Raw genomic sequence first — 23,355 nt, 5'->3', positions numbered from 1 at the left:
GAGTTTCCCCTGTCTCACAAGCTGTTGCCTGTCCGTCAGAAAGCTGGTAATCCACTGACAGAAAGTCATGGGAACAGAGAGTTGGTGTAATTTATTCTGGAGTATAGGTGGGATGATGGGGTTGAAAGCTGAACTGAAGTCCACAAAAAGGATCCTTGCATATGTCCCTGGTCTGTCCAGATGTTGCAGGATATGATGCAATCCCCTGTTGACTGCATCATCCACAGACCTGTTTGCTCGATAAGCAAATTGAAGGGGATCTAGAAAGGGTCCAGTGATGTTCTTCAGGTGGGCCAACACCAGTCTCTCAAATGATTTCATTAAATATAAAAAGACTAAACTGAATTGCACATAATTGCTCAATGTGGCAGATTTAACTGTTCATGAGATGGATAGCCTGAGGGAAAGAACTGTTCCTGTGCCTGACGGTTCTGGTGCTCAGAGCTCTGAAGCGTCGGCCAGAAGGCAACGTTAATAACATAAAGTTATTATTAACAACGTCACCTTAAACATTTTAAGAAAACATTTCTCACCAGATGGCTAGACAGCACATCTATGTTGTGTTCGCATCTATATCTCTTTTTATGTTTTGAATCGTGCTTTTTGTTGAGGTTCCATCCCACTAGACTCTCAACACCCGTCAGTGTTCAGCGTAATTGACAGGAGAACCGACCAATCACAGCCTCCTCCGCTCAAAGCAACGCCTCACGTGATCGGGGCGTGCGTGAAGAAGTGAAAGTAACGCGATTGGTCCTGCTGCGTCCTAAACACAAAAACCAGACGCACAGAAGACGTCTACAGCCTGTATCTGTCAACCTACAAGCTGTTATAGACGCAAAGAAAATTTAGTTCGTGTTTTAAAGTATATAGTACACTTGCAAATAATGGGAAGGGGTGCTGTTGACTCCTGTACCGCTGTCAGCTGTGTGTTTGTCGCTCAGGCCCTTTAAAGGCTTGAGTCTGTTAGCATTAGCCGCCTGCAGCTGTCGTGCGAGCGCACTCACAGAGGCAAAATGGTGAGTTTGAGATCTCCAGCCTGTTTTAAGTTACTCGTTTTACAGATCATCTCTCTATGGATGGGGAGTATTGCATAACATCTTAGCTGCTTTGATTCTCCTGTTGTATGTTTACAGATTGAGCTGTTTTAATAATAATAATAATGGTACGTATTGTTCAGATCTGAGCTCGTAGCTAACACAGGACAGCTAGTTGACGTTTGTGTCTCAAATCTGAAAGGCTGTCTAGATGCCATTTTTGGACATTTTAGGCTTTGTTCAAATGTTTCAAAACGTTCATATGATGAAATTGGGTTGTTTAGGGAGGCATGTTAATTTGGTTTTGGGTCACATCTGTAATAATTTGACAGCACGATCTGTCATTCCGGTGAAGTCGAGAGATTCTGGCCATTATTATTATCATCATCAGCAGCAGCAGCAGCAGCAGTCTAATAAGACAGTCTGTTTGCAAATATGATACAGTCCAAGGGAACATAACAGAGTGTACCTGCCAAAAAGCCCCCTAGTGCTGTATGAAGCATCTCTGTATATTTTAGCAGGATGCCGCTGTCATGAACTTGTGTGCTCATGACTGTGTATATAAAGGGATGCAGTATCATGTGAATTCATCATCTGAAATGTGCTGTCTATAGTGACATGTTTATCTGAAGTTCCCAATGTCTTTACAAGAACTTAAAGGGATAGTTCACCTAAAAATGAAATTCTCTCATCATTTACTCACCCTCATGCCGTTCCAGATGTGTATAACTTTGTTTCTTCTGCTGAACACAAACAAAATTTTTTAGAAGAATATTTCAGCTCTTTATGTCCATTCAATGCAAGTTCATGGTGACCAGACCTTTGAAGCTCCAAAAAGCACATAAAGGCAGCATAAAAGTAATCCATATGACTCCAGTGGTTTAATCCTTGTCTTCAGAAGTGATCCAATCGATTTTGGGTGAGAACTGGCCAAAATGTAACTCCTTTTTACTACAAATCTTGCAATTGTAGTCTTTAGGCACGATCATGATATCATGCTTGATTACAGTTCATAGTGCTTGACGCATGCGCAGAGCGCTATACTGCGCTGTAGGAAGTGCAATTGAGCTTAAAATCATGATCGCCAAGGAGATTGATGTCTAGATGTTCGGTGAAAAGGAAGTTATATTTTGGTCTGTTCTCATCCAAAACAAATTAGATTGCTTCAGAAGACATAGATTTAACCACTGGAGTTTTATGGATTACTTTTATGCTGCCTTTATGTGATTTTCGGATCTTCAAAGTTCTGGTCACCATTCACTTGCATTGTATGGACCTACAGAGCTGAAATATTCTTCTAAAAATCTGAATTTGTGTTCTGCTGAAGAAAGAAAGTCATACACATCTGGGATGGCATGAGGGTGAATAAATGATGAGAGAATTTTCATATAATGCAGACATTCACTTTTTTCAAAATCAAGATAACGAATATGAAGCACAAGCCAAAATGAGTTCCTAAGGTATGCCACTGTTTTGCCTAAATGGTTTTAGGATTAACAGTGCCTCTCAATGACTCAGTGTCATAATTTTAAGGATTTAATGTGGTTGTTTTATATAAAAAATAAAAAAAAATGCCATTTGTGAGTTGTGATGGCAGTTTTTTCAGGATGTACATCATGGATCCTTTCAGTTGAGCAGAAGAGCTCATTGTATTCAGTGATAGTGTTGTCGTGTATTAATAGTATTGTGACAACTCATCCAACCGTTGTGTTTGTTCAAGTTGTGTGATATGTATATCTGATAGGTTTTTGGTTGCGTTTTGATACCATATAAACAGTCTGACTGTGTTTCTGGTAGTTTCCCCCACAATTGACGACACTGTAATTTAGTCCTTTGCTCTGTGCTTAAGGGTTATACGATTATGGGACTAAATATTTGATTTGAAATATTTTGATCTTTAACCCTCTTTAATATTGATATTGTGTGACATCAGTGGCTCTCATTCACTAATAATTGTGTAAAAGTTGCTTACTTCTGTGTGGAGAGGAAGTTATCATGCTAAACAGATTCATATTAGGTGTGTACGCTCTAGGGATGGGCATTTCAAGTAATTTTGTAGTTGAGTACTTTAACCCACAAAAAACAAGTAATCAATTACCTATAAATTAAAATGTAAGTTAAAAATAACAAGTATGACACACATGTGAAATTTATATTATGTTTTATTCACTAATGTTACCAAGAATGGTTTCAAAATAAGATATCTTAAAAGTGAAATGAACAATATGCATTAATAAAAATGAAAAATAAAAAGATTTAAAAATAACAGTAAAAAAAAACAAAAAAAACATTTGCACTCACTCGGAGCTTACGTAGAAACAAATACCGACCGCATAAGGGTAACGCACACAAGTCTAGATAGGCCAAGTCTCATAAAGGCTATCACATTTGTATAATTTCACGTTATTATTCAGAAAAACAAGTGGTGAACGTTTGCTTTTTTTAAGTGCGCTCTTCCTGTGTTTAGAGATGTTAACACATAGGCACATATTGGTCTGATAAGCTTCCGAGTTTCTATCTTTCCACCATAAAGCTAGATCCGCGTCTGTTGGTTTGCATGACTCCAACAAGAACTAAATACCAATTGAGTAGAATTCAATGAGAATTAAAATATTACAAATATTGCCACACTTGGCTTTGCGTGAAAGCACACAAAGATGGCATCCTGTCTTCCAACACCTCGATGACATACAGTTACAGCTCCCCCCAGTAGACTCAGTTGTAACTATGAGATTTGGTGAGAGATTCAGAGGGAAAGTACAGTATAATTCAGAGCTGCTCACGGCAGGCAAATGCGCAAAGGAAAATCAATTTTCGATATTCGCGTAGTGTTGTGTGGCTGGTGCAGAACGAGTACTCAATTATTCGTGCACACGATGAGCTCTTGCTTGACAGCAACTAAGATAAAAGCTAGGTGGCATTCTCAAAACAATCTGAAATTAACGGCTTTTAAAAATAAACACATTTTATGTAGGCTAGAGTAAATGTGATCGACTGCATTTTAATGTAGAACCTATCCTAGGCGTGGTGATGGTGGCGTAGTGGGCTAAAGCGCAGAACTATTAAGCAGAAGGTTGATGGTTCGATCCCCACAGCCATCACCATTGTGTCCTTGAGCAAGGCACTTAACTCCAGGTTGCTCCAGGGGGATTGTCCCTGTAATCAGGGCACTGTAAGTCGCTTTGGATAAAATCGTCTGCCAAATGTATATATGTAAATGTAGACCGAGCTATAATGTATATTTCTTAGGCTTATAAGGCAAAAATATACCTATATTATAATATATAGTAAAATTTAAGAATAAATGTAAGTGTGAACTTGATGAGTCATGGTTTCTGCATGAAAACTTTTGGACTAGAGGTTGACTGAGTGGATTTTGCTGATACCAATAACTAAGGTGGTGTAAAAGGCTGTTAACCAATATTAAAGGCTGTTGGCCGATATTTAAAAAAAAAAAAAACAATTGTTAAAAATAATTCTTAGTCTTTCCTAACTGTGATGGGCACAGACATAGAGGCTGCAAGAGTCCAAAATGAGTAAAATCCCAGAAACATGTTTGTTGTGCACCTAAAATCCCAATAATAACCAGAAGGAAGAAAAAAAAAAAAAAGATTTAGTGAATAGTGCAGGACTTTGAATTATAAACAAGCCCAAAGGACCTGGGACTCTTATTTTGAAATGTCTGGGCTTCCAACTCAAAAAACACACAAGGTTCTCGACACGTTAGCTAACCGTGCTGTTGGAATGGCTTTAGTACGTGGCGATACATGATCGTCAATTTATCAATGCCAGTGTAACTCATTTGTTTCTGGTGGCTGGCCAAGTTCACTAATATATGGTGTAGTTAATAAAAGATAATGAAAAGTAGTGTATGTTTAGTTACTATTATAGTTCATTATTTGTCTACACACCTTTGTTGTCAGAAAGATAGAATACATTAGCTAGCAAGCACATTAAACTCATATAAAACATAAATATATTACTCAAATAATATTTTTTTCAATAAATGTCTTTTTACATATACTGGGAATTTTTACCTTTCTGTGTGTTTATGTCTGGTGGTACACACAACAACCCCTGTTGCCTTTTCTCTTTGCTTTTTCTTTTTGCAACGTGGGCCGTGACTTTCCTGTGCTTTAGCTCCAATATGTGCCTCTCATGCCATCACCAACTGACGTATCTGTTGCGTACATTCTAATCGCAGTACCACAGTGGAAAAATAAACCGTAACCGAGCCAACTGGCCCATATCGGCACGATTTTGTGATGACAACCGTTAGGCCCAATGGTGGAAAAGCAGCTAAAGTATCTAAATGGCTGTATAACCATTTATTTAACTTCAATCTTCAACTCCTGATATAAAACATAGAAATGTAAAACACATAGAGTAACAAGTCATGACTCAGATATTGACTTTCATCCAAATATAAATATGATCATGGCAAACCTTTAGGCCTTGATGGCATTATTTCATGAACAGACACCATTTCACCGTAGCTTAAATGCATTATATACTTTCAAAATTAATACTACGTAGGCATATATTTGGCTTGAAACTTCTCATTACAGAAAGTGACAGGCATTTCTGCAGCATTCATTGCCGTGAGATTCACATGCATTCAGTGCCAGTGTTGATGTCATGTTTTCCCTAAGTGTGAGCCACATTTTCCTCTTGCTGCAGGTGTTGTTGTTGAATCCACTGGAGAATCTGAAGACCTACATAAGTAATCGTCCACCGCTGGTCATTTTTATGGTCAGCGTCAGTGCTGTGGCAATTGCTTTCCTCACTATTGGATACTTTTTTAAGATCAAGGAGATCAAATCACCTGAGATGACAGAGGTAGGACAATTAATTTGTTTACCCCAAGTGTGTAAGACAAGGACCATTGACTCTACGTGCAAACTTAAGTTAATAAGTTAATGATTAATGACTTTGTCACACAGCTATGAGGATGCTGGACATAAATATTGATAAGGAAACTTCTGGAAATAATGGATATAAGCTCTACGTTATCCTCCTGAGGCCCGAGTGTGACTGTGATGTGCATTGTCCATTCCCCTTTTTGATTTGTTACTAGTAGCTCCCAAAAAACATGCAAAAAAAACAAAAAACAAAAAACATGTGGACAGCAGGACTAAGTTTCAAATAATACCAAGCTATAGAAAGTCATATATTTTTTTAGCAAATTGTTTATTATATTTCCAGGAGTGTTGGTTATTCCTGTTTTTGACATTACATAAAAAATTAGCAAACGTAATTCTGATTAAAAGTAATGCCAGCATCATCCAATCACCGCCAGCCATGTTAAAATAGAATTTTTCATGAAAACATTCTGAATCTATGTACTGATTACCATTGTCCCATGTCGGCCAAGAATGTTGAGCAGTCCAAACATCATCTGCAGCCTGAAACTGAGTTTGCTCATTCCTGTTGCGTGTCCTCAACCTGGCAACCCGCGTGAGCTTCCAGTCTGGGGAGGAGGGGGCGGGGGAGACAACTCTCTCCAATATTTTGAATTTGGACTACAGTACCCATTTTAAATGCTTGGTGTCAATGTTACATATTGCTTCTTTAACCTCCAGTGTGCTTCCTGTCTGCACTGGTCATAGAACAGTTTGAAATGCTCCTTGTTTTCATCCTAAGTCTGTATACAGTCTCTGAAAGCAACATTTTCCAGCTTTTGGATGAACCCATTGATTCTCAGTGTGATAAATCACAGTGAATATAGGATATTTTAAGGAAAATGAGCCTATAGTCCATGTACGTGTTCAGTGTGTTTATGAGCATGCCGATTCACGCTAAATGTATGACATTTTTACAATTGCATATTGGATGAAACTAGAGACTACTCTTTTGACTCAAACAGGTTTTAATGTAAAAAAAAACTTAATGAGGTTTCTTACCAGATGTAGTTTTGTTGCCTTTTCTCCCAAAGACAAACTCAGCCAAGATCGGCACCATTTTGTTTTGTCACGACTCGGTGCGTCAAAAGTTTAGCCCATTAATGACAGCTTAGAGTCTCCTGGTTTAAATTAAATGAAATTATGCATAAAAGCCCAATCACAATTTAGTGTGCAAAAAATACAAGAAAAGACCAATTTGATTCCCAGGGATCCACATATTGATATGTGAGGGTGCATTGTAAGGGTGCTTTCACACTGGCAGTTTAGTTCGAAACAGAGCACAGTTCGCATGAAAAATTGGTAATGTGAAAGCTGTCATGCGGACTGGGGAGCGCACCGCGGTACCGAACCCGAGACTACCTGTAGGAGGAGTTCGGTTGCAATGGAACTGTAGCGCAATTTGCGTGAATGTGAAATCAACTTGGACTCGGGTGCGCACTCGATCCGGAAGTAAAGTAACCTGCGCATGTGTTTTTCATTCCTGAAAGTCCCAAAAAAGTAATGACACCACAATGACATACAAGTACAATTAACACTATAAATACTGTCTGTCTGTCTATCTATTTTATAAATACTATATATAAATACTATTATAGGTTATAAATACAGGGTATAATAAGAGATGACAGTAGCGATAACTTCACCTTGGACACGAGTGTGAGTAAGCTTGCAGTGTAAACAAAGATGCAAATGAATTCCTTGCAATCAGCTGTTTCCTCAAAAAACGGCATTTGCGAGCAGCAGCAAGCCACCTTCCCCTGGACATCTGATGAGTTACACCATGAAGCACACATATACGCAGTTGTCGTTCACTCTGCTGTGCATAATGGCACCAAAATAACAAAAAAACAAAGTATGATGAGTCGCGTTGTGTTCTCCATGCGTGTTTGTGATGATGTAAGATGAATGCAAATGGACTGGGGTTCGATAGAATCAAGTGAGTGTGAAACCAGACCAACGCTGCAGGGGGCACCGGGAACAATCGCACTCAGAATCGGACCACAGCAAACGTCCCCAGTGTGAAAGCCCCCTAAGTTGCATTGTAAGTTGCTCTGGATGAAAGCATCTGCCAATTAATTAAATGTAAATATTACAGTTATTTCATCGTTGTTGGTTAGATTTTGAATGGCGAATGCTCTAACAATTTAAGTTAACTGGGAAAAACTTGAATCTACATTTCTGAAAAAGTATCAATTTTAGCACACCAAGTAGTTAGCACACTTAAGGCTGAATGTAGCCTGTATGTTCTAACCATATTAACTGAAGAAAATTGTGGAGAACCATAGTAGTCTGTAGACATGCCTAGTACCTGTGTAGCTGTAAATCACTATTATGGAAATAGAGTACTGTACTGAAATGTTATCTAACTGTTTTGCTTTTCCTAGGATTGGAACACCTTCCTTCTCCGTTTCAATGAGCTTGACTTTTGCATCTCGGAAAATGAGACACTGAAGCACAGCTTGAATGAGTCCACTACGCCAGAGAGCACAGTAACCAGAGGTGGGTAGTAATGCACTACATTTACTCCGTTTTACATTTGTGGAGAAAATGTACTTTTAAGAGTAGGTTTAATCACTCGAGTCGAGTTCATGGCTGCTGCTGCAAGTGCGCCAAACAAACACTTTGTCACGTAATGCCTTTGTTTTACACCAAGATGAGCAGATATTTCAAGACTAGAATTGCAGCTCCAACTTAAGAAAACCCGTTGCAGTGAGTTTTGGCGATTGTGATAATGTGAGCTTGTCTGAGTTGTGGTGATGGTCATTTTCAGGGTGATTCTGTAACTATGGGCTCTTATGACCTCAGTTTCTAAGTATACATTTTTATATCAGTGCCTACTGTATAAATCCATGTAAACATCCGCGTTAACTGTAAATGCCTTTTGCTCTGCCCATCGCGTGCGTGCGTGACTACTGGAGTGCATCTCTGCACATGCACACTGCACAGCAACTTTGCGATTGACAGATGAGGCCTGTTTTTCTGCATGTAATCAAAATTGACCCTATTTACTTTGTTAGCGCACATTACTAGTCTTGTGGTGAACAATTCATCCATGCAAGTTAATCCACAGAAAAAAAATTGTTTGTCTTCGTAATCTTCAGTCAAAATCTGAAAATTAGCTTCGCCTCTAGAATGACATTCCTTCTCTGATGACGTCAGTTTGGCGGCTTGGGCAGAACATCCTTTAACCACTCCCCTCCAATGGCCAGTCTGCGTTGAGCTTTGACAACGAGTAAAAAAGACGCATAACAAACACAGATGGCGAGGAGGTGCCTTTTAGGTTGTGGCTCTCCCAAAAACCTTTTCCCAATCCCCCAAATACACTGGTTGCGACCCGATGGCTTGATTCTTTGCATTTTGAAGAAGGAGGGATATCAGAGAGGTCGCGGTTTTGTTCGAAGCGTTTCACTCACGAATGCTTCAAAAATTGGACCGAACATGAAATGGGGTTTGTGAAATATCTGTCCTTAACAGTTATGGCTGTGCCATCAGTGTACACTGTTGGTACCTCACAAAGTTTGACTGTAAGTGAAACTAGCTAGCAAGCTCATCAGAAACGGTTTTCGTCGTTAGTTGCGTAATCTGCCAGCTATACATTTAGACGTAGTTTTAAGCTACCATTCTAAGCAATGTACCCTATTTAAAACCTTGCCAAAATGCAGTAATTAAACACCGGTTAATGTAATAAAGGTTGCAGCAGTAATAGCAAATAACAATTAGTTTTGAAAAATTAGCATTACCATTGGGAGACATCGAGATGCTCTCGAGAGTGAACTTGCTTCTGAGCCTCCATGTCCTGGTCACCGTTAGTACTCTCAGCAAGTAATGGCTCAAACATATAAGGCCTGATTCCCATGATAAAATGATCCTCTGTATGCTCCTGATCCTCGTCCTCCTCCGCCTGCTGCAAACAAATTTCTTCCCCATCGAAAGTGATTGCTGGTGGTGTGTCAGGTTGCGAGTAGTCCTCCACAACTGATTGTAAACTTGCGTTCAGATCTGCCTCCATTTCTGTATGGAACGCCTACTTTTCTAGATCCAATCAATTCCCAGTGGATAAAATCACACCCTCTATTTTTTTCTCATTCAATATTCCGTTTCACTCGGAAATACGTCACAATACTGAAGTGAAGTTGGTCACAGCTTCCGTTACATTCAGACTTTAAATAAGCCTAACACGCTTCTAAATACAGAGATAAGGACAGTTTACCCTTGCTGTACAGAACTAATGATCTATATTCTTTCTACACTGAAAATACTGTAACTACACTGACCTAGAATCCATTCAGGACTTTTAAAAGGCTGTGAAAAAGCAAAGGTAGCCATTAATAAAAGCATGATCTTGCTTCTTTTTATTCAGCATTATATATGATCCTGTCCTGTGGAAAATTGTTCACGTTTTTCACACTAATAATTACTAGAAACTGGTTTCCAAACTTTTCTTCTAATTGACAGATTCAGACAAATCTGACAAGCATCCTTAAAGTGGTAGTTCAGCCATAAATTAATGTTCTTTCATCATTTCTCTGCCATCATATTGTTCCAAACCCGTTTGACTTTCTGTATTTTGTGGAACCCAAAACATGTTAGACAGAATGTTACTGACAGTCTTAGTCACCATTCGCTTTTAAAAATATGGAGGAAAACACATGCAGTGAAAGTAAATGGTGACTATAAGGCTATCATTCTGTCTGACATCTCCTTAATTGTGTTGCATTGAAGAAAGTCATACAGGATTGGAACAACATGAGGGTGAATGATGAAAGAATTTCCAATAATAATTATAATTATTATTAAAGTGTTGTTGTTATTATTATTATTTTGTAATACATGTTAAATGTATTTTATGTTATGGAATATTGGATATTAAATGTCCATTATGTTACATATGAAAGTAACTAGTTACTCACTACTTGAGTGTTCTTTTAATTGGATACCTTTTTTTACTCTTAAGTAATTAGTTACATAATTACTTTTACTTCTACTTGAGTACATTTTTTTTCCAAGTAATTGTACTTTTACTTGAGTACAGTTTTTGGCTACTCTGCCCATCTCTGACAGTAACCAGCAGCCAGGCACGATCTAGCACCCAGTCGCCACCCATCCTGGAGGACCCAGGACCAATCAACATCTCTGTAGCCATCACACTAACCCTGGATCCGTTGAGGCCGTTTGGGGGCTATTCACGCAATATTACCCACCTTTACGCCAGTGTGATCGGGCAGCAAGTTGGCCTTGCTGGTATGTTTCTATTTTTTGTTGGAAATTGAACTTTGACTCAGGCTTTGACACATGCTATCTGATAATGAACACACACCAGATTCTGTCAGATTATTATTATATATATATTGTTTTTTTTTGCTGTTTCCACAGGCTGCGTCCCAATTTGTGTACTTTAGTACCAGTAGTATGTACTTCGATAGTGATTTAAAAGAACATACTTTTGATTACTGTTGATTTAAAGTTAATTTAATGTGGCTAAGTTTACCTACACACTGCAGTTAAATTCGGTTGTCAGCTCACCTTTTAGTGCTTAATCCTGTTCTGTACACACACAGTTCAATAAAATATGGGAGTAACAACCGCATTCTAAAACCAAGAACTCCTGAAAAATTCAGGTAGTGACAACCAGCTGTCTCGGGGTAACCGGTACATTACATTAACAACAGCCGTTTTCACCATTATACGGTATCAGCGGACTGTAACAGTGAACACAAAACGTGTTAAACTGGTGGCATTCATGTTTTACAGGCACAAGACACTGCAGCTTTGCTGTGGTTATCACTTGTCAATCATCTCAATTTGGTAGTCAGTCCTGTACCATACACACATGGAATGAAAATGTAGGGGATTCACTCCCTCATTTAAATGTGGTTGTCACTCACTCCACTGTGTAGTGTGTACGTGGCTGAATTATATAAAAATAATGTTAACATTAACACAGTTAATTTTGCCCCCTTACCCTTTTTAAATTCCTTAATAAAAGTATTTTCCGGGGGGGCCTGGGTAGCTCAGTGAGTATTGACGCTGACTACCATCCCTGGAGTCACGAGTTCGAATCCAGGGTGTGCTGTATGACTCCAGCCAGTTCTCCTAAGCAAACAAATTGGCCCAGTTGCTAGGGAGGGTAGAGTCACGGGGTAACCTCCTCGTGGTCGCTATATTGTGCTTCAATCTCGGTGGGGCGCGCGGTAAGTTGTCTGTTGATGCCGCGGAGAACAGCGTGAAGCCTCCACATGCGCTATGTCTCCACGGTAACGCGCTCAACAAGCCATGTGATAAGATGCGCGGATTGACGGTCTCAGACGTGGATGCAACTGAGATTTGTCCTCCGCCACCCAGATTGAGGCGAGTCACTACGCCACCATGAGGACTTAGAGCGCATTGGGAATTGGGCATTCCAAACTGGGGAGATCAAAATAAATAAAATAAAAAATAAAATAAAAGTATTTTCCTACCATCGGAGGCTTGAAGTACAGCCTTCATAGTTTTACTAGGGTGTGCAAAACTACCAGTTTTCATAATTGACTAGTCGGTCAGTTGTTTTAACAAATATTCATGTTTAGGATATAATGTTTAATTAGGCTCTGTTATGTTCCCGTGACCTAGTTTAGGTCAGAGGGCTATACGAAAGCCCTTCAACATGGTCACAAATGGATATTCAATTCATAAATAGGCTAAATAACTATAAGATCTCATTGCATAAAACTATCAAAGTAAGAAAAGAAATAAGAAAGGCTCCAGTAAAGAGCAGAACGTTTAAAAGTGCAGAACTGCAAGATAATATTGCGAGTACACATCTAGTTCACGACATCAAGCAGTTGAAACCTTTTTTACTGCAGCTTTTTATTTAAGTAGTGTCAGACAGAATCAGTAAAAGACTTTAATCTCTTCACAACACCTCACATATACAGGAATATTATTCTCAGCAGAGGATTTTATGTCCGATAGTGATCGTCTTGTAATGTATTGTTGATTCGATACTTTGGTTGCTGACGAAACACAACAACATGTCCTGTGAGGACAAATTGACATACACACTTGCAAAATGGATTGCTGTGAACTGTAATATAGATATGGAAATCAACCAAATGAAATATTGACCTCTAAAGTCACTTTTTGTATTGTCTAAATGCATTACTCGTCTGCCACAGTAATGCAATGTTTTTGAATTATCTGAATTATTCAATTAATTATATATTATTTGATTTTAATTATTTTATACTGGATTAGCATTATTTGGGGGGTCCTTCTCAGTAAATCTTAGATTAATTCTGTTAATTAATGTGCATATGTAATCCAATTGAACATTTTAAGACAGTATGGAAGTATTGGGTCATAGTGTTGTAAACATTTTCTTTTTTTTTTAATATAATCTTTCATAAACAATTTCATTTGTATTTATTATGGTGTGAAATGTGACCTGGACATGCTTTTGACAGGTTTAGTGAGATATACACCACATTAATCTTAGGTTCATACATTTAAAAACTGCTGTAGCAACTTTGGCCTGACAGAATGGAGCATCTTTAGCCATTTATTTCTTTCCAACGGATCAGAGTGGAGGGTTGTTGATGTGAAATTTTGTGGCTGAATGTGGTCCAGTTAAAACAATTGTCCATTGTGGACAGGGGATAATATGGGAGTTGAATACCTTCTAGATATCACTTGCAGGCACATAAAAGCTCCCTTTGTTTTGACTGTATGTGGGTGTGTTTGTGTCATTAAAGGCAGAGAGGCCCATGAAGACATGAACATCACGTTCACCCTGCCAGTAGCCTGGAGCTCCGATGACTGCATTCTACATGGCCATTGTGAGCAGATGGTCTTTAGCACCTGTATGACCATCACAGCAGTCAGTAATGTCTTCCCTGTCTCAGTGTAAGTGTCTGTACCGAATAGTTCTCCCAAAAATGCAAATTCTGTCATCATTTACTTACCTCATGTTGTTCCAAACCTGTATGATTTTCTTCTTTCCATGGAACATAAAAGGAAATGTTAGACAGCGTGTTAGCCTCATTTACTTTCATTTGGGGGGGGGGGGGGCAATTAAAGTGAATAGCAACTTAAAATTCAGTATGCAGTGGTTCTTTGTCATTTTTGGAGTTTTACAGCCACTAGTCCCCATCCACTTTTATTGAATGGAAGAGAGCAGCTCAGACATTCTGCTAAACTTCTCCTTAAATGTTCTGTGGAAGAAAGAAAGTCAAACAGGTATCGAACAGCAAGAGAGTGAACACAGAAAATGATGGCAGAATTAAAATTTATTGGTGAACTATCTCTTTAAAGGTTCAGTCATTCATTCTGTGTGTTTTATAGCTTTTTTACTCTTGAATATTGCCTTAGGCTCTGTACTGGTATTCTCTGTGTAAGCTTCCTATTTTGTGTACTGAGTAACTAAGATTTAAGCATTTAGAGTGTTTTACTTTACTGACATACACAAACTCCAATGTACATGGTAGATAGACTGATGCACATAACCTTGAATTACTGACATTTAAACAGCATAGCACAAGTTGGTGTTGGTTACATAGCTAAGGCTGTTTTTATTTATTTGATTTTTTTTGGTGCATTCATTTAAAATAAGAAATTCAGGCCTTGTTTTTGAAATCGCTCTGTAGGCAGCCACCCCACTGTGTCCCAGAGACTTACAGCAATGCCACATCCTGGTACAAGATTTTCACCACAGCACGAGACTCGGACACTAAGTACACACAGGAATATAACCCATTCTGGTGTTACAAAGGTGCCATTGGGAAAGTGTATCACACACTTAATCCCAAGCTCACTGTCATCGTTCCAGATGTGAGTATTTTAGAATTAGCATTATGGAAGTATAATATCTTAGTCATTTTATATTTCATAAACTTTTTTATTTCTTTTCATTTTGAATTTCTTCTGCTGTTTATTTACCCTGTGTCCTTTGTAAACTGCATTGTCTGTTACTGCATTATTAGGGATGCACCAATATAGAAATTTTGGCAAATACAGCTGTTAATTTATTTTATGGCTGATAACCTGTATGATGGCTGATATTATAAAACTATACCGTTTTGCAAGCTAAACAGTATTTATCTAGATTGTAGAATTTTACATGGCACAAATAAGGCATCACAACTACTTGTGTGTAGTAGTAAATCTGTTTTGTACTGTACTTTTGAAACCTAGAAAAAGAAGATACTCCAAAATCACCCTAATAAGATTGATGCCGATATTTAAAAAACAATTATACAGTATATCAATATATTCACAAATTTCGAATTTTTGGTACAGAATATAGGGGATACAATTATAATTTTGCTATGTAAAAGCAGACTTTTTAATACTGATGCAAGTTCAATTTAAAGCTTCTAGAACATGCCACTTTACTGAACATGTTTTCTATTAATTATTATCATATGCTCAAGTGTGTCTTCTCTTTCCTGATAGGACGATCGCTCTCTCATTAACCTGCACCTTATGCACACCAGCTATTTCCTGTTTGTAATGGTCATCACAATGTTCTGCTATGCAGTCATCAAGGGAAGGCCTGGAAAGGTTCGACAGAACAACCCAGATTTCTGTCCAGAAAAGGTACAACTTTGTGTATTTACAATAAGGGAGATAATCTGTCTCTGATAATCGTATTAAACGCATACATCAATATTTATCATGAAAGGCCTCCAAAAAAAATTATTACATATATTATGATAAAATAATTATATTAAAAAATTTTTGATATAATAATTCAGATAATTAAAATATGTTACATTATTGTGGCAGACAAGTAAAACATTGATTAGGAAATACAAAAAGTGGCTTTAAAGCACAATATATTGTTTATCTCAATATCATTGAACCTAAGCCTTTCACTGGCCTACAGCACACAGTTATCCATTTGTAATTTAATTCATCCATCTGTCTGAAGTAAACTTATTGTAAGGGCTTTTCTAAGGACACAGAAGTTTTTCTATGTGCACATGCATCAGATTGATGCTTTTGAAGTGTCTCACTTTGGTTGCGTTACATCATAAACAGCATTTTTAGGACAGTGCGTCAAGTTAAACGTTATTTATAAAAACTTAAAAAAAAAAAACATGTCTCGAGACCACTTTATTGGGAGTTGCACTCCATCCAACTATGTTTGGACACTAAAACACATCCTCATCTTGTGCTGTCTGCTGTCAGTGTGCTTTGTGCATTACCTGTTGAGCTTACTGCCCACTGCTGACTGAGACTCAACATGGAAAAACAAACATGAAGGGGCAGTACAGTGCTTTAAGCTGGAATTGCTCCGATGGTAGGAAACTTTCTATTTTTGGTTATTTTGTTATTTTAATATAATTAATCAACAGCCCTATAATCAGGGATGCAATTTCCTCACCTTTCGCTGTTTTTAAACCAAAATTGGTCACTTCTGTGATTCATGGAGATCCGAAGAGTTTTTGTTTTGGAGTGGGGGGGGTCTCCCCATGGGATTGATTACAGCTACAGCCAATCGCATGCTTGGCTACAGCAGCACATGCACAGTGACTCTGCATCTGACTGGAACGTGGAGGGCACAAGCGGCACTCGTGAAACTTATCATTTTAAAATCAAACTGAAGGGGCATGTTGTTCATTCACGTTCATTCACTCATGTGAGTCTACCTTGTTCATCATGGAGAGAAAGGGGCTGAAGAGCTATTAATGTGTAAATAGACTGATGTTTATACACATTAAAGGGCTTTCACATGACTCGCGTCAGCGCTGCAGAATACATTGTCTATGAAGTGATGTCACTTTACACAAGTGTTTTTCACACACGTTTTTGCCACTCAAATTATGTCTTTGAGAGTTCAAAGCAACAAGAAATAAAAAAAATTAAAAATGCTTTTTATGTTTTATTAAATATTACATTATCGTTTCCGAGTATCCAGAGACCCCAGTTATTGAACTACAGTAATTACGTTCACCAAGAAAACACTAAGAATTTAACGTAAACGGGGGCCTGAGTAGCTCAGCGAGTATTGACGCTGACTACCACCCCTGGAGTCATGAGTTCGAATCCAGGGTGTGCTGAGTGACTCCAGCCAGGTCTCCTATGCAAACAAATTGGTCAGGTTGCTAGGGAGGTTAGAGTCACATGGCGTAATCTCCTCGTGGTCGTGATTAGTGGTTCTCGCTCTCAATGGGGCATGTGGTAAGTTGTGCGTGGATTGCGAAGGATAGCATGAGCCTCCACATGCTGCGAGTCTCCGCGGTGTCATGCACAACGAGCCACATAAGATGCGTGGATTGACTGTCTCAGAAGCGGAGGCAACTGAGACTTGTCATCCACCATCCGGATTGAGGTGAGTAACCGCGCCACCACGAGGACCTATTAAGTAGTGGGAATTGGGCATGCCATATTGGGAGAAAAGGGGATGAAAATGTATTTATACTTTAAATTAAAAGAATTTAATGTAAAAAAGTCCTCTTATTTCTGCAATCAAAGCAAATGGCAGTTTTTCTCTCATCTAAATACATGTTTTTAATGTTTATTGTGCACATCTCCCGCTTTCTTGCATGGCAAACTTGTAAAATCGCCCCTTCGTGACGCTTTCTGCAATGCTTGTTACGTAGGGCAAAGCGGCTCTTGACGCTGCCGTTAACTGAGCGTTGACGGCCCGACTTAAGTCATGTGAAAGGCACTTGACGAAAAGACATTATTGAAACTCAGAATAATTATTATTAGGCTATCATTGTTGTCTTTTCTGATCAAATTCATGCTAAATGAGTTTAAATAATTTTCTTAAACTGTAGAAAAATCATAGATTTGCTTTGTTCTTATAATGCTTACATTCTTCTAAAGTCAGTATATTTGTAGAAATGCACATTTTAATAAAGTAGAAGGTAAGGATGTTATTGATGCTCATTATTATTATTATTATTATTATTATTAGAATATTATTGTTGTCATTTTGGATGGAAAGTCATGCTTAGAAGTTCACAAACTGAAGGAAAATTTTTAACCTGCTTTGTTCTAATAATGCTTATACACTATAATGTCTCTTGGTAGATTTATGTCATGAATGACTCAAAATGATTCAATTACTCACTCATAACATATAAGATGATCATTTAGCCACTAAGTGTCATCTCCAGAAGTGGTCACTGAACTACTCCGTAAATGCATCTGAACAAATTTGTGAAACAGAAGCAAGCCACACCAAAATACCCTTTATTTTTGCAGCTAATTCTGCACAATTGTGCAGTTAATTTGCAATACTTTAATCATTAAAATAGCTGGAATTGGTGCTTTAAGCTTAAAACAAAAAATCCCTGGAATACATGTTCAATGCCAGTGATTGTCTCACCTTTTTCACCCCTCATGAGCTTGCATCCCTGTATAATATATATATTCAACTTTCTGTTTTGTCCTCGCTGACTACATGCAAAAAAAAAAAAACATACTGTGCAATGTGCTGTCCTATTCCTGAACGATTTTTATTTTTATTTTTATGAATCGGTTCAATCATACCCAGGAGTCAACGGTCTGAATCATGGATTGAATCGGTCAGACAACTCGATTCCTAATTGAAGCAGCTTGTATTACTCACTTGCTCACCTAACCACAAAAATGTGCATACACTGACAGAAATTGTGAAATTTTGGCATTGATTTTGAAAATATGACTGATCATGCAAATGATTTTATTTAAGGGAAGTGATCATATGAAGCCATTTATTATCACATAGTTGTTTGGCTCCTTTTAAAATCATAATGATAACAGAAATCATCCAAATGGCCCTGATCAATAGTTTACATACCCTTGAATGTTTGGCCTTGTTACAGACACACAAGGTGACACACACAGGTTTAAATGGCAATTAAAGGTTAATTTCCCACACCTGTGTCTTTGTATAAATAGTCAATGAGTTTGTTAGCTCTCACGTGAATGCACTGAGCAGGCTAGATACTGAGCCATGGGGAGCAGAAAAGAACTGTCAAAAGACCTGCGTAACAAGGTAATGGAACTTTATAAAGATGGAAAAGGATATAAAAAGATATCCAAAGCCTTGAAAATGCCAGTCAGTACTGTTCAATCACTTACTAAGAAGTGGAAAATTCAGAGATCTCTTGATACCAAGCCAAGGTCAGGTAGACCAAGAAAGATTTCAGCCAAAACTGCCAGAAGAATTGTTCGGGATACAAAGAAAAACCCACAGGTAACCTCAGGAGAAATACAGGCTGCTCTGGAAAAAGACGGTGTGGTTGTTTCAAGGAGCACAATACGATGATACTTGAACAAAATGAGCTGTATGGTCGAGTTGCCAGAAAAAGCCTTTACTGCGCCAGTGCTTCAAAAAAGCCCGGTTACAATATGCCCGACAACACCTTGACACGCCTCACAGCTTCTGGCACACTGTAATTTGGAGTGACGAGACCAAAATAGAGCTTTATGGTCACAGCCATAAGCGCTATGTTTGGAGAGGGGTCAACAAGGCCTATAGTGAAAAGAATCCCATCCCCACTGTGAAGCATGGTGGTGGCTCACTGATGTTTTGGGGGTGTGTGAGATTTAAAGGCACAGGGAATCTTGTGAAAATTGATGGCAAGATGAATGCAGCATGTTAGCAGAAAATACTGGCAGACAATTTGCATTCTTCTGCACGAAAGCTGCGCATGGGACACTCTTGGACTTTCCAGCACGACAAAGACCCTAAACACAAGGCCAAGTTGACCCTCCAGTGGTTACAGCAGAAAAAGGTGAAGGTTCTGGAGTGGCCATCACAGTCTTCTGACCTTAATATCATCGAGCCACTCTGGGGAGATCTCAAATGTGCGGTTCATGCAAGATGACCAAAGACTTTGCATGACCTGGAGGCATTTTGCCAAGACGAATGTGCAGCTATACCACCTGCAAGAATTTGGGGCCTCATAGACAACTATTACAAAAGACTGCATGCTGTCATTGATGCTAAAGGGGGCAATACACAGTATTAAGAACTAAGGGTATGCAGACTTTTGAACAGGGGTCATTTAATTTTTTTCTAGTGTTGCCATGTTTGGTTTTATGATTGTGCCATTCTGTTATAACCTACAGTTGAATATGAATCCCATAAGAAATAAAAGAAATGTGTTTTGCCTGCTCACTCATGTTTTCTTTAAAAATGGTACATATATTACCAATTCTCCAAGGGTATGCAAACTTTTGAGCACAACTGTATGTGCCCTGGCAGAATTCTAAAAATATCTTTTTTTTTTTTTTGTCCTCACAGGTGTCCTTGTCAGCAGGGTAAAAGAGGGGTCTAAAGTGAACATCTGGACTGAAGCATATCAGAAAGGGAAGTTGTGAGAAACTACATGTTGCCTACTGAACCCAGGAGAAGGTGCAAAAAACAAGCTCTGTGAATGCATTTCTCTGCAATGTTGGGTCACTCCAACCAAAGACTTTTAAGTGCCTGTATCTACTGTGTAAATAATTATAGGACTCCTGAATTCAGTAAAGAAGCAGTTTGCCTGAGCTTCCCCCTGTGCCATCCTGTAAATGTTCAGTATATCCAGTATCATAGAGCACAGTGTTGGATTAAAGATGTCCGGTTGAGGAATATCACCTCCACAACATTTTATCTATTGTCATAATTTACACTTCTGTACCTTTTTGACCTTACTTCTGTGACATTTGATTTTGTTTTTGAGGTGCTTGAACATCTTGTGTTTGCCTTGTCATTCCTTTTGTGTCTTTGTCATTGACACTTCAATGTGTCCATGGCAGATTCTGCAGTGGCATTGCTTTTGATTCCTCTTTAAGAACATCTAGATGTGTGGAGCTCTTTCAAGGAGTTTGATAAGGTTGCTGGTCATAAAGTTTATCTAGAGATGACGCATCTGTATAACACAGATCTTTGTACCCTTGACGCTTAATTTGACCCTCATGCTGGTTTTGCTGTTTTACTGTGAACATGCTTGTCTGAAAGAGATGACTAAACCGAAGTTGATGCAGTCCTTAGTTTAATGGCTAACTAAAAAAAAATCTTTCAATTACTCACCCTCATGTCATTCCAAAACCATAATCCACTTTCTTTCTTCTGCATAACACGAGGAATTTTAAAGGATGTCCCATCCGCTGATTTCCATACAGTGGCAGTTGATAGTGACTTACTTTAAAGCTTTTAAAAAAGTACCCAAAAGTGTCATAAAAGAAGAGAAGCTCGTTCATATGTTAGACGCAAGACCTTGTGTTGTTAACATGATAAATTGTGCTGCTTTTTGCTTGCACAAAATGAGCTTCTAACACGCACTCATGAATGTGGCAAGGAGAGTCACGATTTTCACAGTAAATCAAATGCATTTTGGGTTGTTTCTCACCTAAGCCTATGGCATGCCTTCAAAAGACTTGAAATATGACACCTGGGGGTCCTTTTTTATAAAGCTTTAAAAGAAGTCACCATCAACTGCCATTGTGCGGAGATCAGTGAACAGGACGTCCTTCAAAATTCCTCCTTTTGTCTTCTACATAAGAAAGAAATACAGGTTTGGAACGAGATAAGGGTGAGTAAATAATCACAGAATTTTCATTATTGGGTGAGCTATTACTTTAAATTCCTCAAATGCAAACTATTGAATAACATGTTACTTGGACGGGGTCGATCCACACATCCTATCTACTTCAACTGTACTTGGAAAGTCTCTTTGTTAGTGAGTAAAGGTCAATGGATTTGTGCTGATATACTGTGCAAGAAAATGAAATGACGCAATGATCCATTGCCTTGTGTAAAGCAAATTAACAGCAATGATACAGCATCGATAATATTGCATAATGTCTTGTACATTTAATATTTGTGTAAAAAGAAAACATTTAAATCGTAGATATTTTATTTTTTTGTAATCTATTACTTGACTTTATTTACCAGTTTTGTACCAACCATCCTTTGTGTTTCTTGCCTTTTTAATCTTATGCCATTTATTTGTTTTTGTTTGCATAAATATCAAATTCGGCATAAATGTTTCCTTGTTTTAATCTTAGTGCTATATCTGACCTGTCATCTTGCCTTCTCCAGACCTACGGTGTTGTTATTCATATTGTCAATAGGATTTTAATTTCCACCCAATGAAACACTGTGCATGTGTGATCATATCAAATAGACATGCATGGTGTGTGAAAAGAAATAATTCAGATTGTGAATATAACAGGAGAGTGTTGCCGATACCTTTGGTCTGTTGGCCTTCCTCTTCATTTTGTGTACTGGCCTTTAGTTCATTCCTCTATTTGGTTTGCATAATTGTATCTCCTTTCCATAGTCAAAAAACCTAACACATACTTATGTATACATAGAGAGTCTTTGTTAATATTACCCAAAATGATTCATGTTGTACCATACATCATAAGGGCTTCAAAGATGCCGTCAAAGCATGTCTTTCTTTATTTTGGCCATCTTGAACTGCACCTGTCATTGCCTCCTTCATTACCACCCCCTTATTTAGAATCTTCTTTTATTACAGCCCATAATCAACAATCATCCCACCACTAATGTGCCTTTGCACTAGTCCTCTGTCACCCATGTATATAGCACCATTTATGTGTTTAAATGCCACATTCCTCCTCTAGTTGACCCTGCTGTATACAGTTTGAGTTGAAATAAATACATCTTGACATATTTACTTTCTCCCCATTTCATGTCTAACCACAATTCAAAACTCTAGTAACAACTGTAAAAGACTGGGATTCAGCTGAACTACTGTTTTTGCTGTAAGAGCGCCTCTATTTGTTTTACATGCCAGTGCTTTGTTTGCTACAACTGTTTGAATAGATTTTGAAGTGAGATAAATGGTGACATTTGGGAAAACTACCATTGGATGATTGAAAAATACTTTGAAACCTTTTAAAAAAGCAATATCTTCGATCTGAGTTTGTATGTACAGCTGATGCATTTGTACTTCTGGAAGCTATTTGTTTTCTGTTTTAAGCTCAGTTCTACATTCAACCCGGAAGACATTTGCTGAAGTCTAGTTTCATTTTTATGAGATCTGATTCATTCCCTTCTGATCGCTGAATGAACGTTTCGGGAACGTTCCTGCTTCATAACTGCAGCTAATGAATAATTATGGCGATTATTAAGTTGGCCTTTCAGTGCTGCTGGAGGACAATGGAAAATGACAATGAGTTCCACTAATGCTGCCTGATGCTCAGATCATATTGATCTTTCCCCTCGTCTCTTGCTTGGGCTTGTAGCATTAGAGTGAAGTGTACTTGTAAGTGGTAGAAGGTCCTCTACTTGTGTGAACTTGCGGCGCACCTGCTTGCTGGTTCCAATGCGTTAGTGAGAGGTGTTGCGAGCCCTTTGACTTGTCATGATGCATGATTGTAAATGTTCTGCTGACCTGTTTGTATGAGGACAATCCCTCTGTTTATGTTCTGTTTGTAATATATTATAGGCACATGCTTTGCTGAATAAAATTAGAGATAACACTGAA

General features: G+C 38.3%; 1 protein-coding gene across 4 annotated transcripts; it reads left to right on the top strand.

Annotated features, from left to right (window-relative positions):
- The first annotated feature begins 728 nt into the window (after nucleotides 1-728).
- LOC127418318 (transmembrane protein 248-like) lies at nucleotides 729-23,355 on the top strand. Of its 4 annotated transcripts, none has more exons than XR_007893407.1 (8): nucleotides 729-1,016; nucleotides 5,715-5,873; nucleotides 8,323-8,437; nucleotides 11,000-11,183; nucleotides 13,673-13,752; nucleotides 14,560-14,743; nucleotides 15,368-15,511; nucleotides 20,160-23,355. XR_007893407.1 is itself a non-coding variant. In XM_051658879.1 (8 exons), exons 1-8 carry the CDS (start codon nucleotides 1,014-1,016, stop codon nucleotides 20,178-20,180), a joined length of 957 nt encoding a protein of 318 aa, XP_051514839.1. In that variant the 5' UTR covers nucleotides 732-1,013; the 3' UTR covers nucleotides 20,181-23,355. The 4 variants fall into 4 exon arrangements, 2 of the variants coding, with proteins under 2 accessions (XP_051514839.1, XP_051514830.1); XR_007893406.1 differs by having other exon boundaries at nucleotides 731-1,016; nucleotides 11,000-11,179; nucleotides 13,669-13,752; XM_051658879.1 differs by having other exon boundaries at nucleotides 732-1,016; nucleotides 13,673-13,819.

The sequence above is a fragment of the Myxocyprinus asiaticus genome, chromosome 3 (assembly GCF_019703515.2).
Source record: "Myxocyprinus asiaticus isolate MX2 ecotype Aquarium Trade chromosome 3, UBuf_Myxa_2, whole genome shotgun sequence".
NCBI classification, from domain to species: Eukaryota; Metazoa; Chordata; class Actinopteri; order Cypriniformes; family Catostomidae; genus Myxocyprinus; species Myxocyprinus asiaticus.
This window is presented reverse-complemented; position numbering and strand designations above follow the sequence as displayed.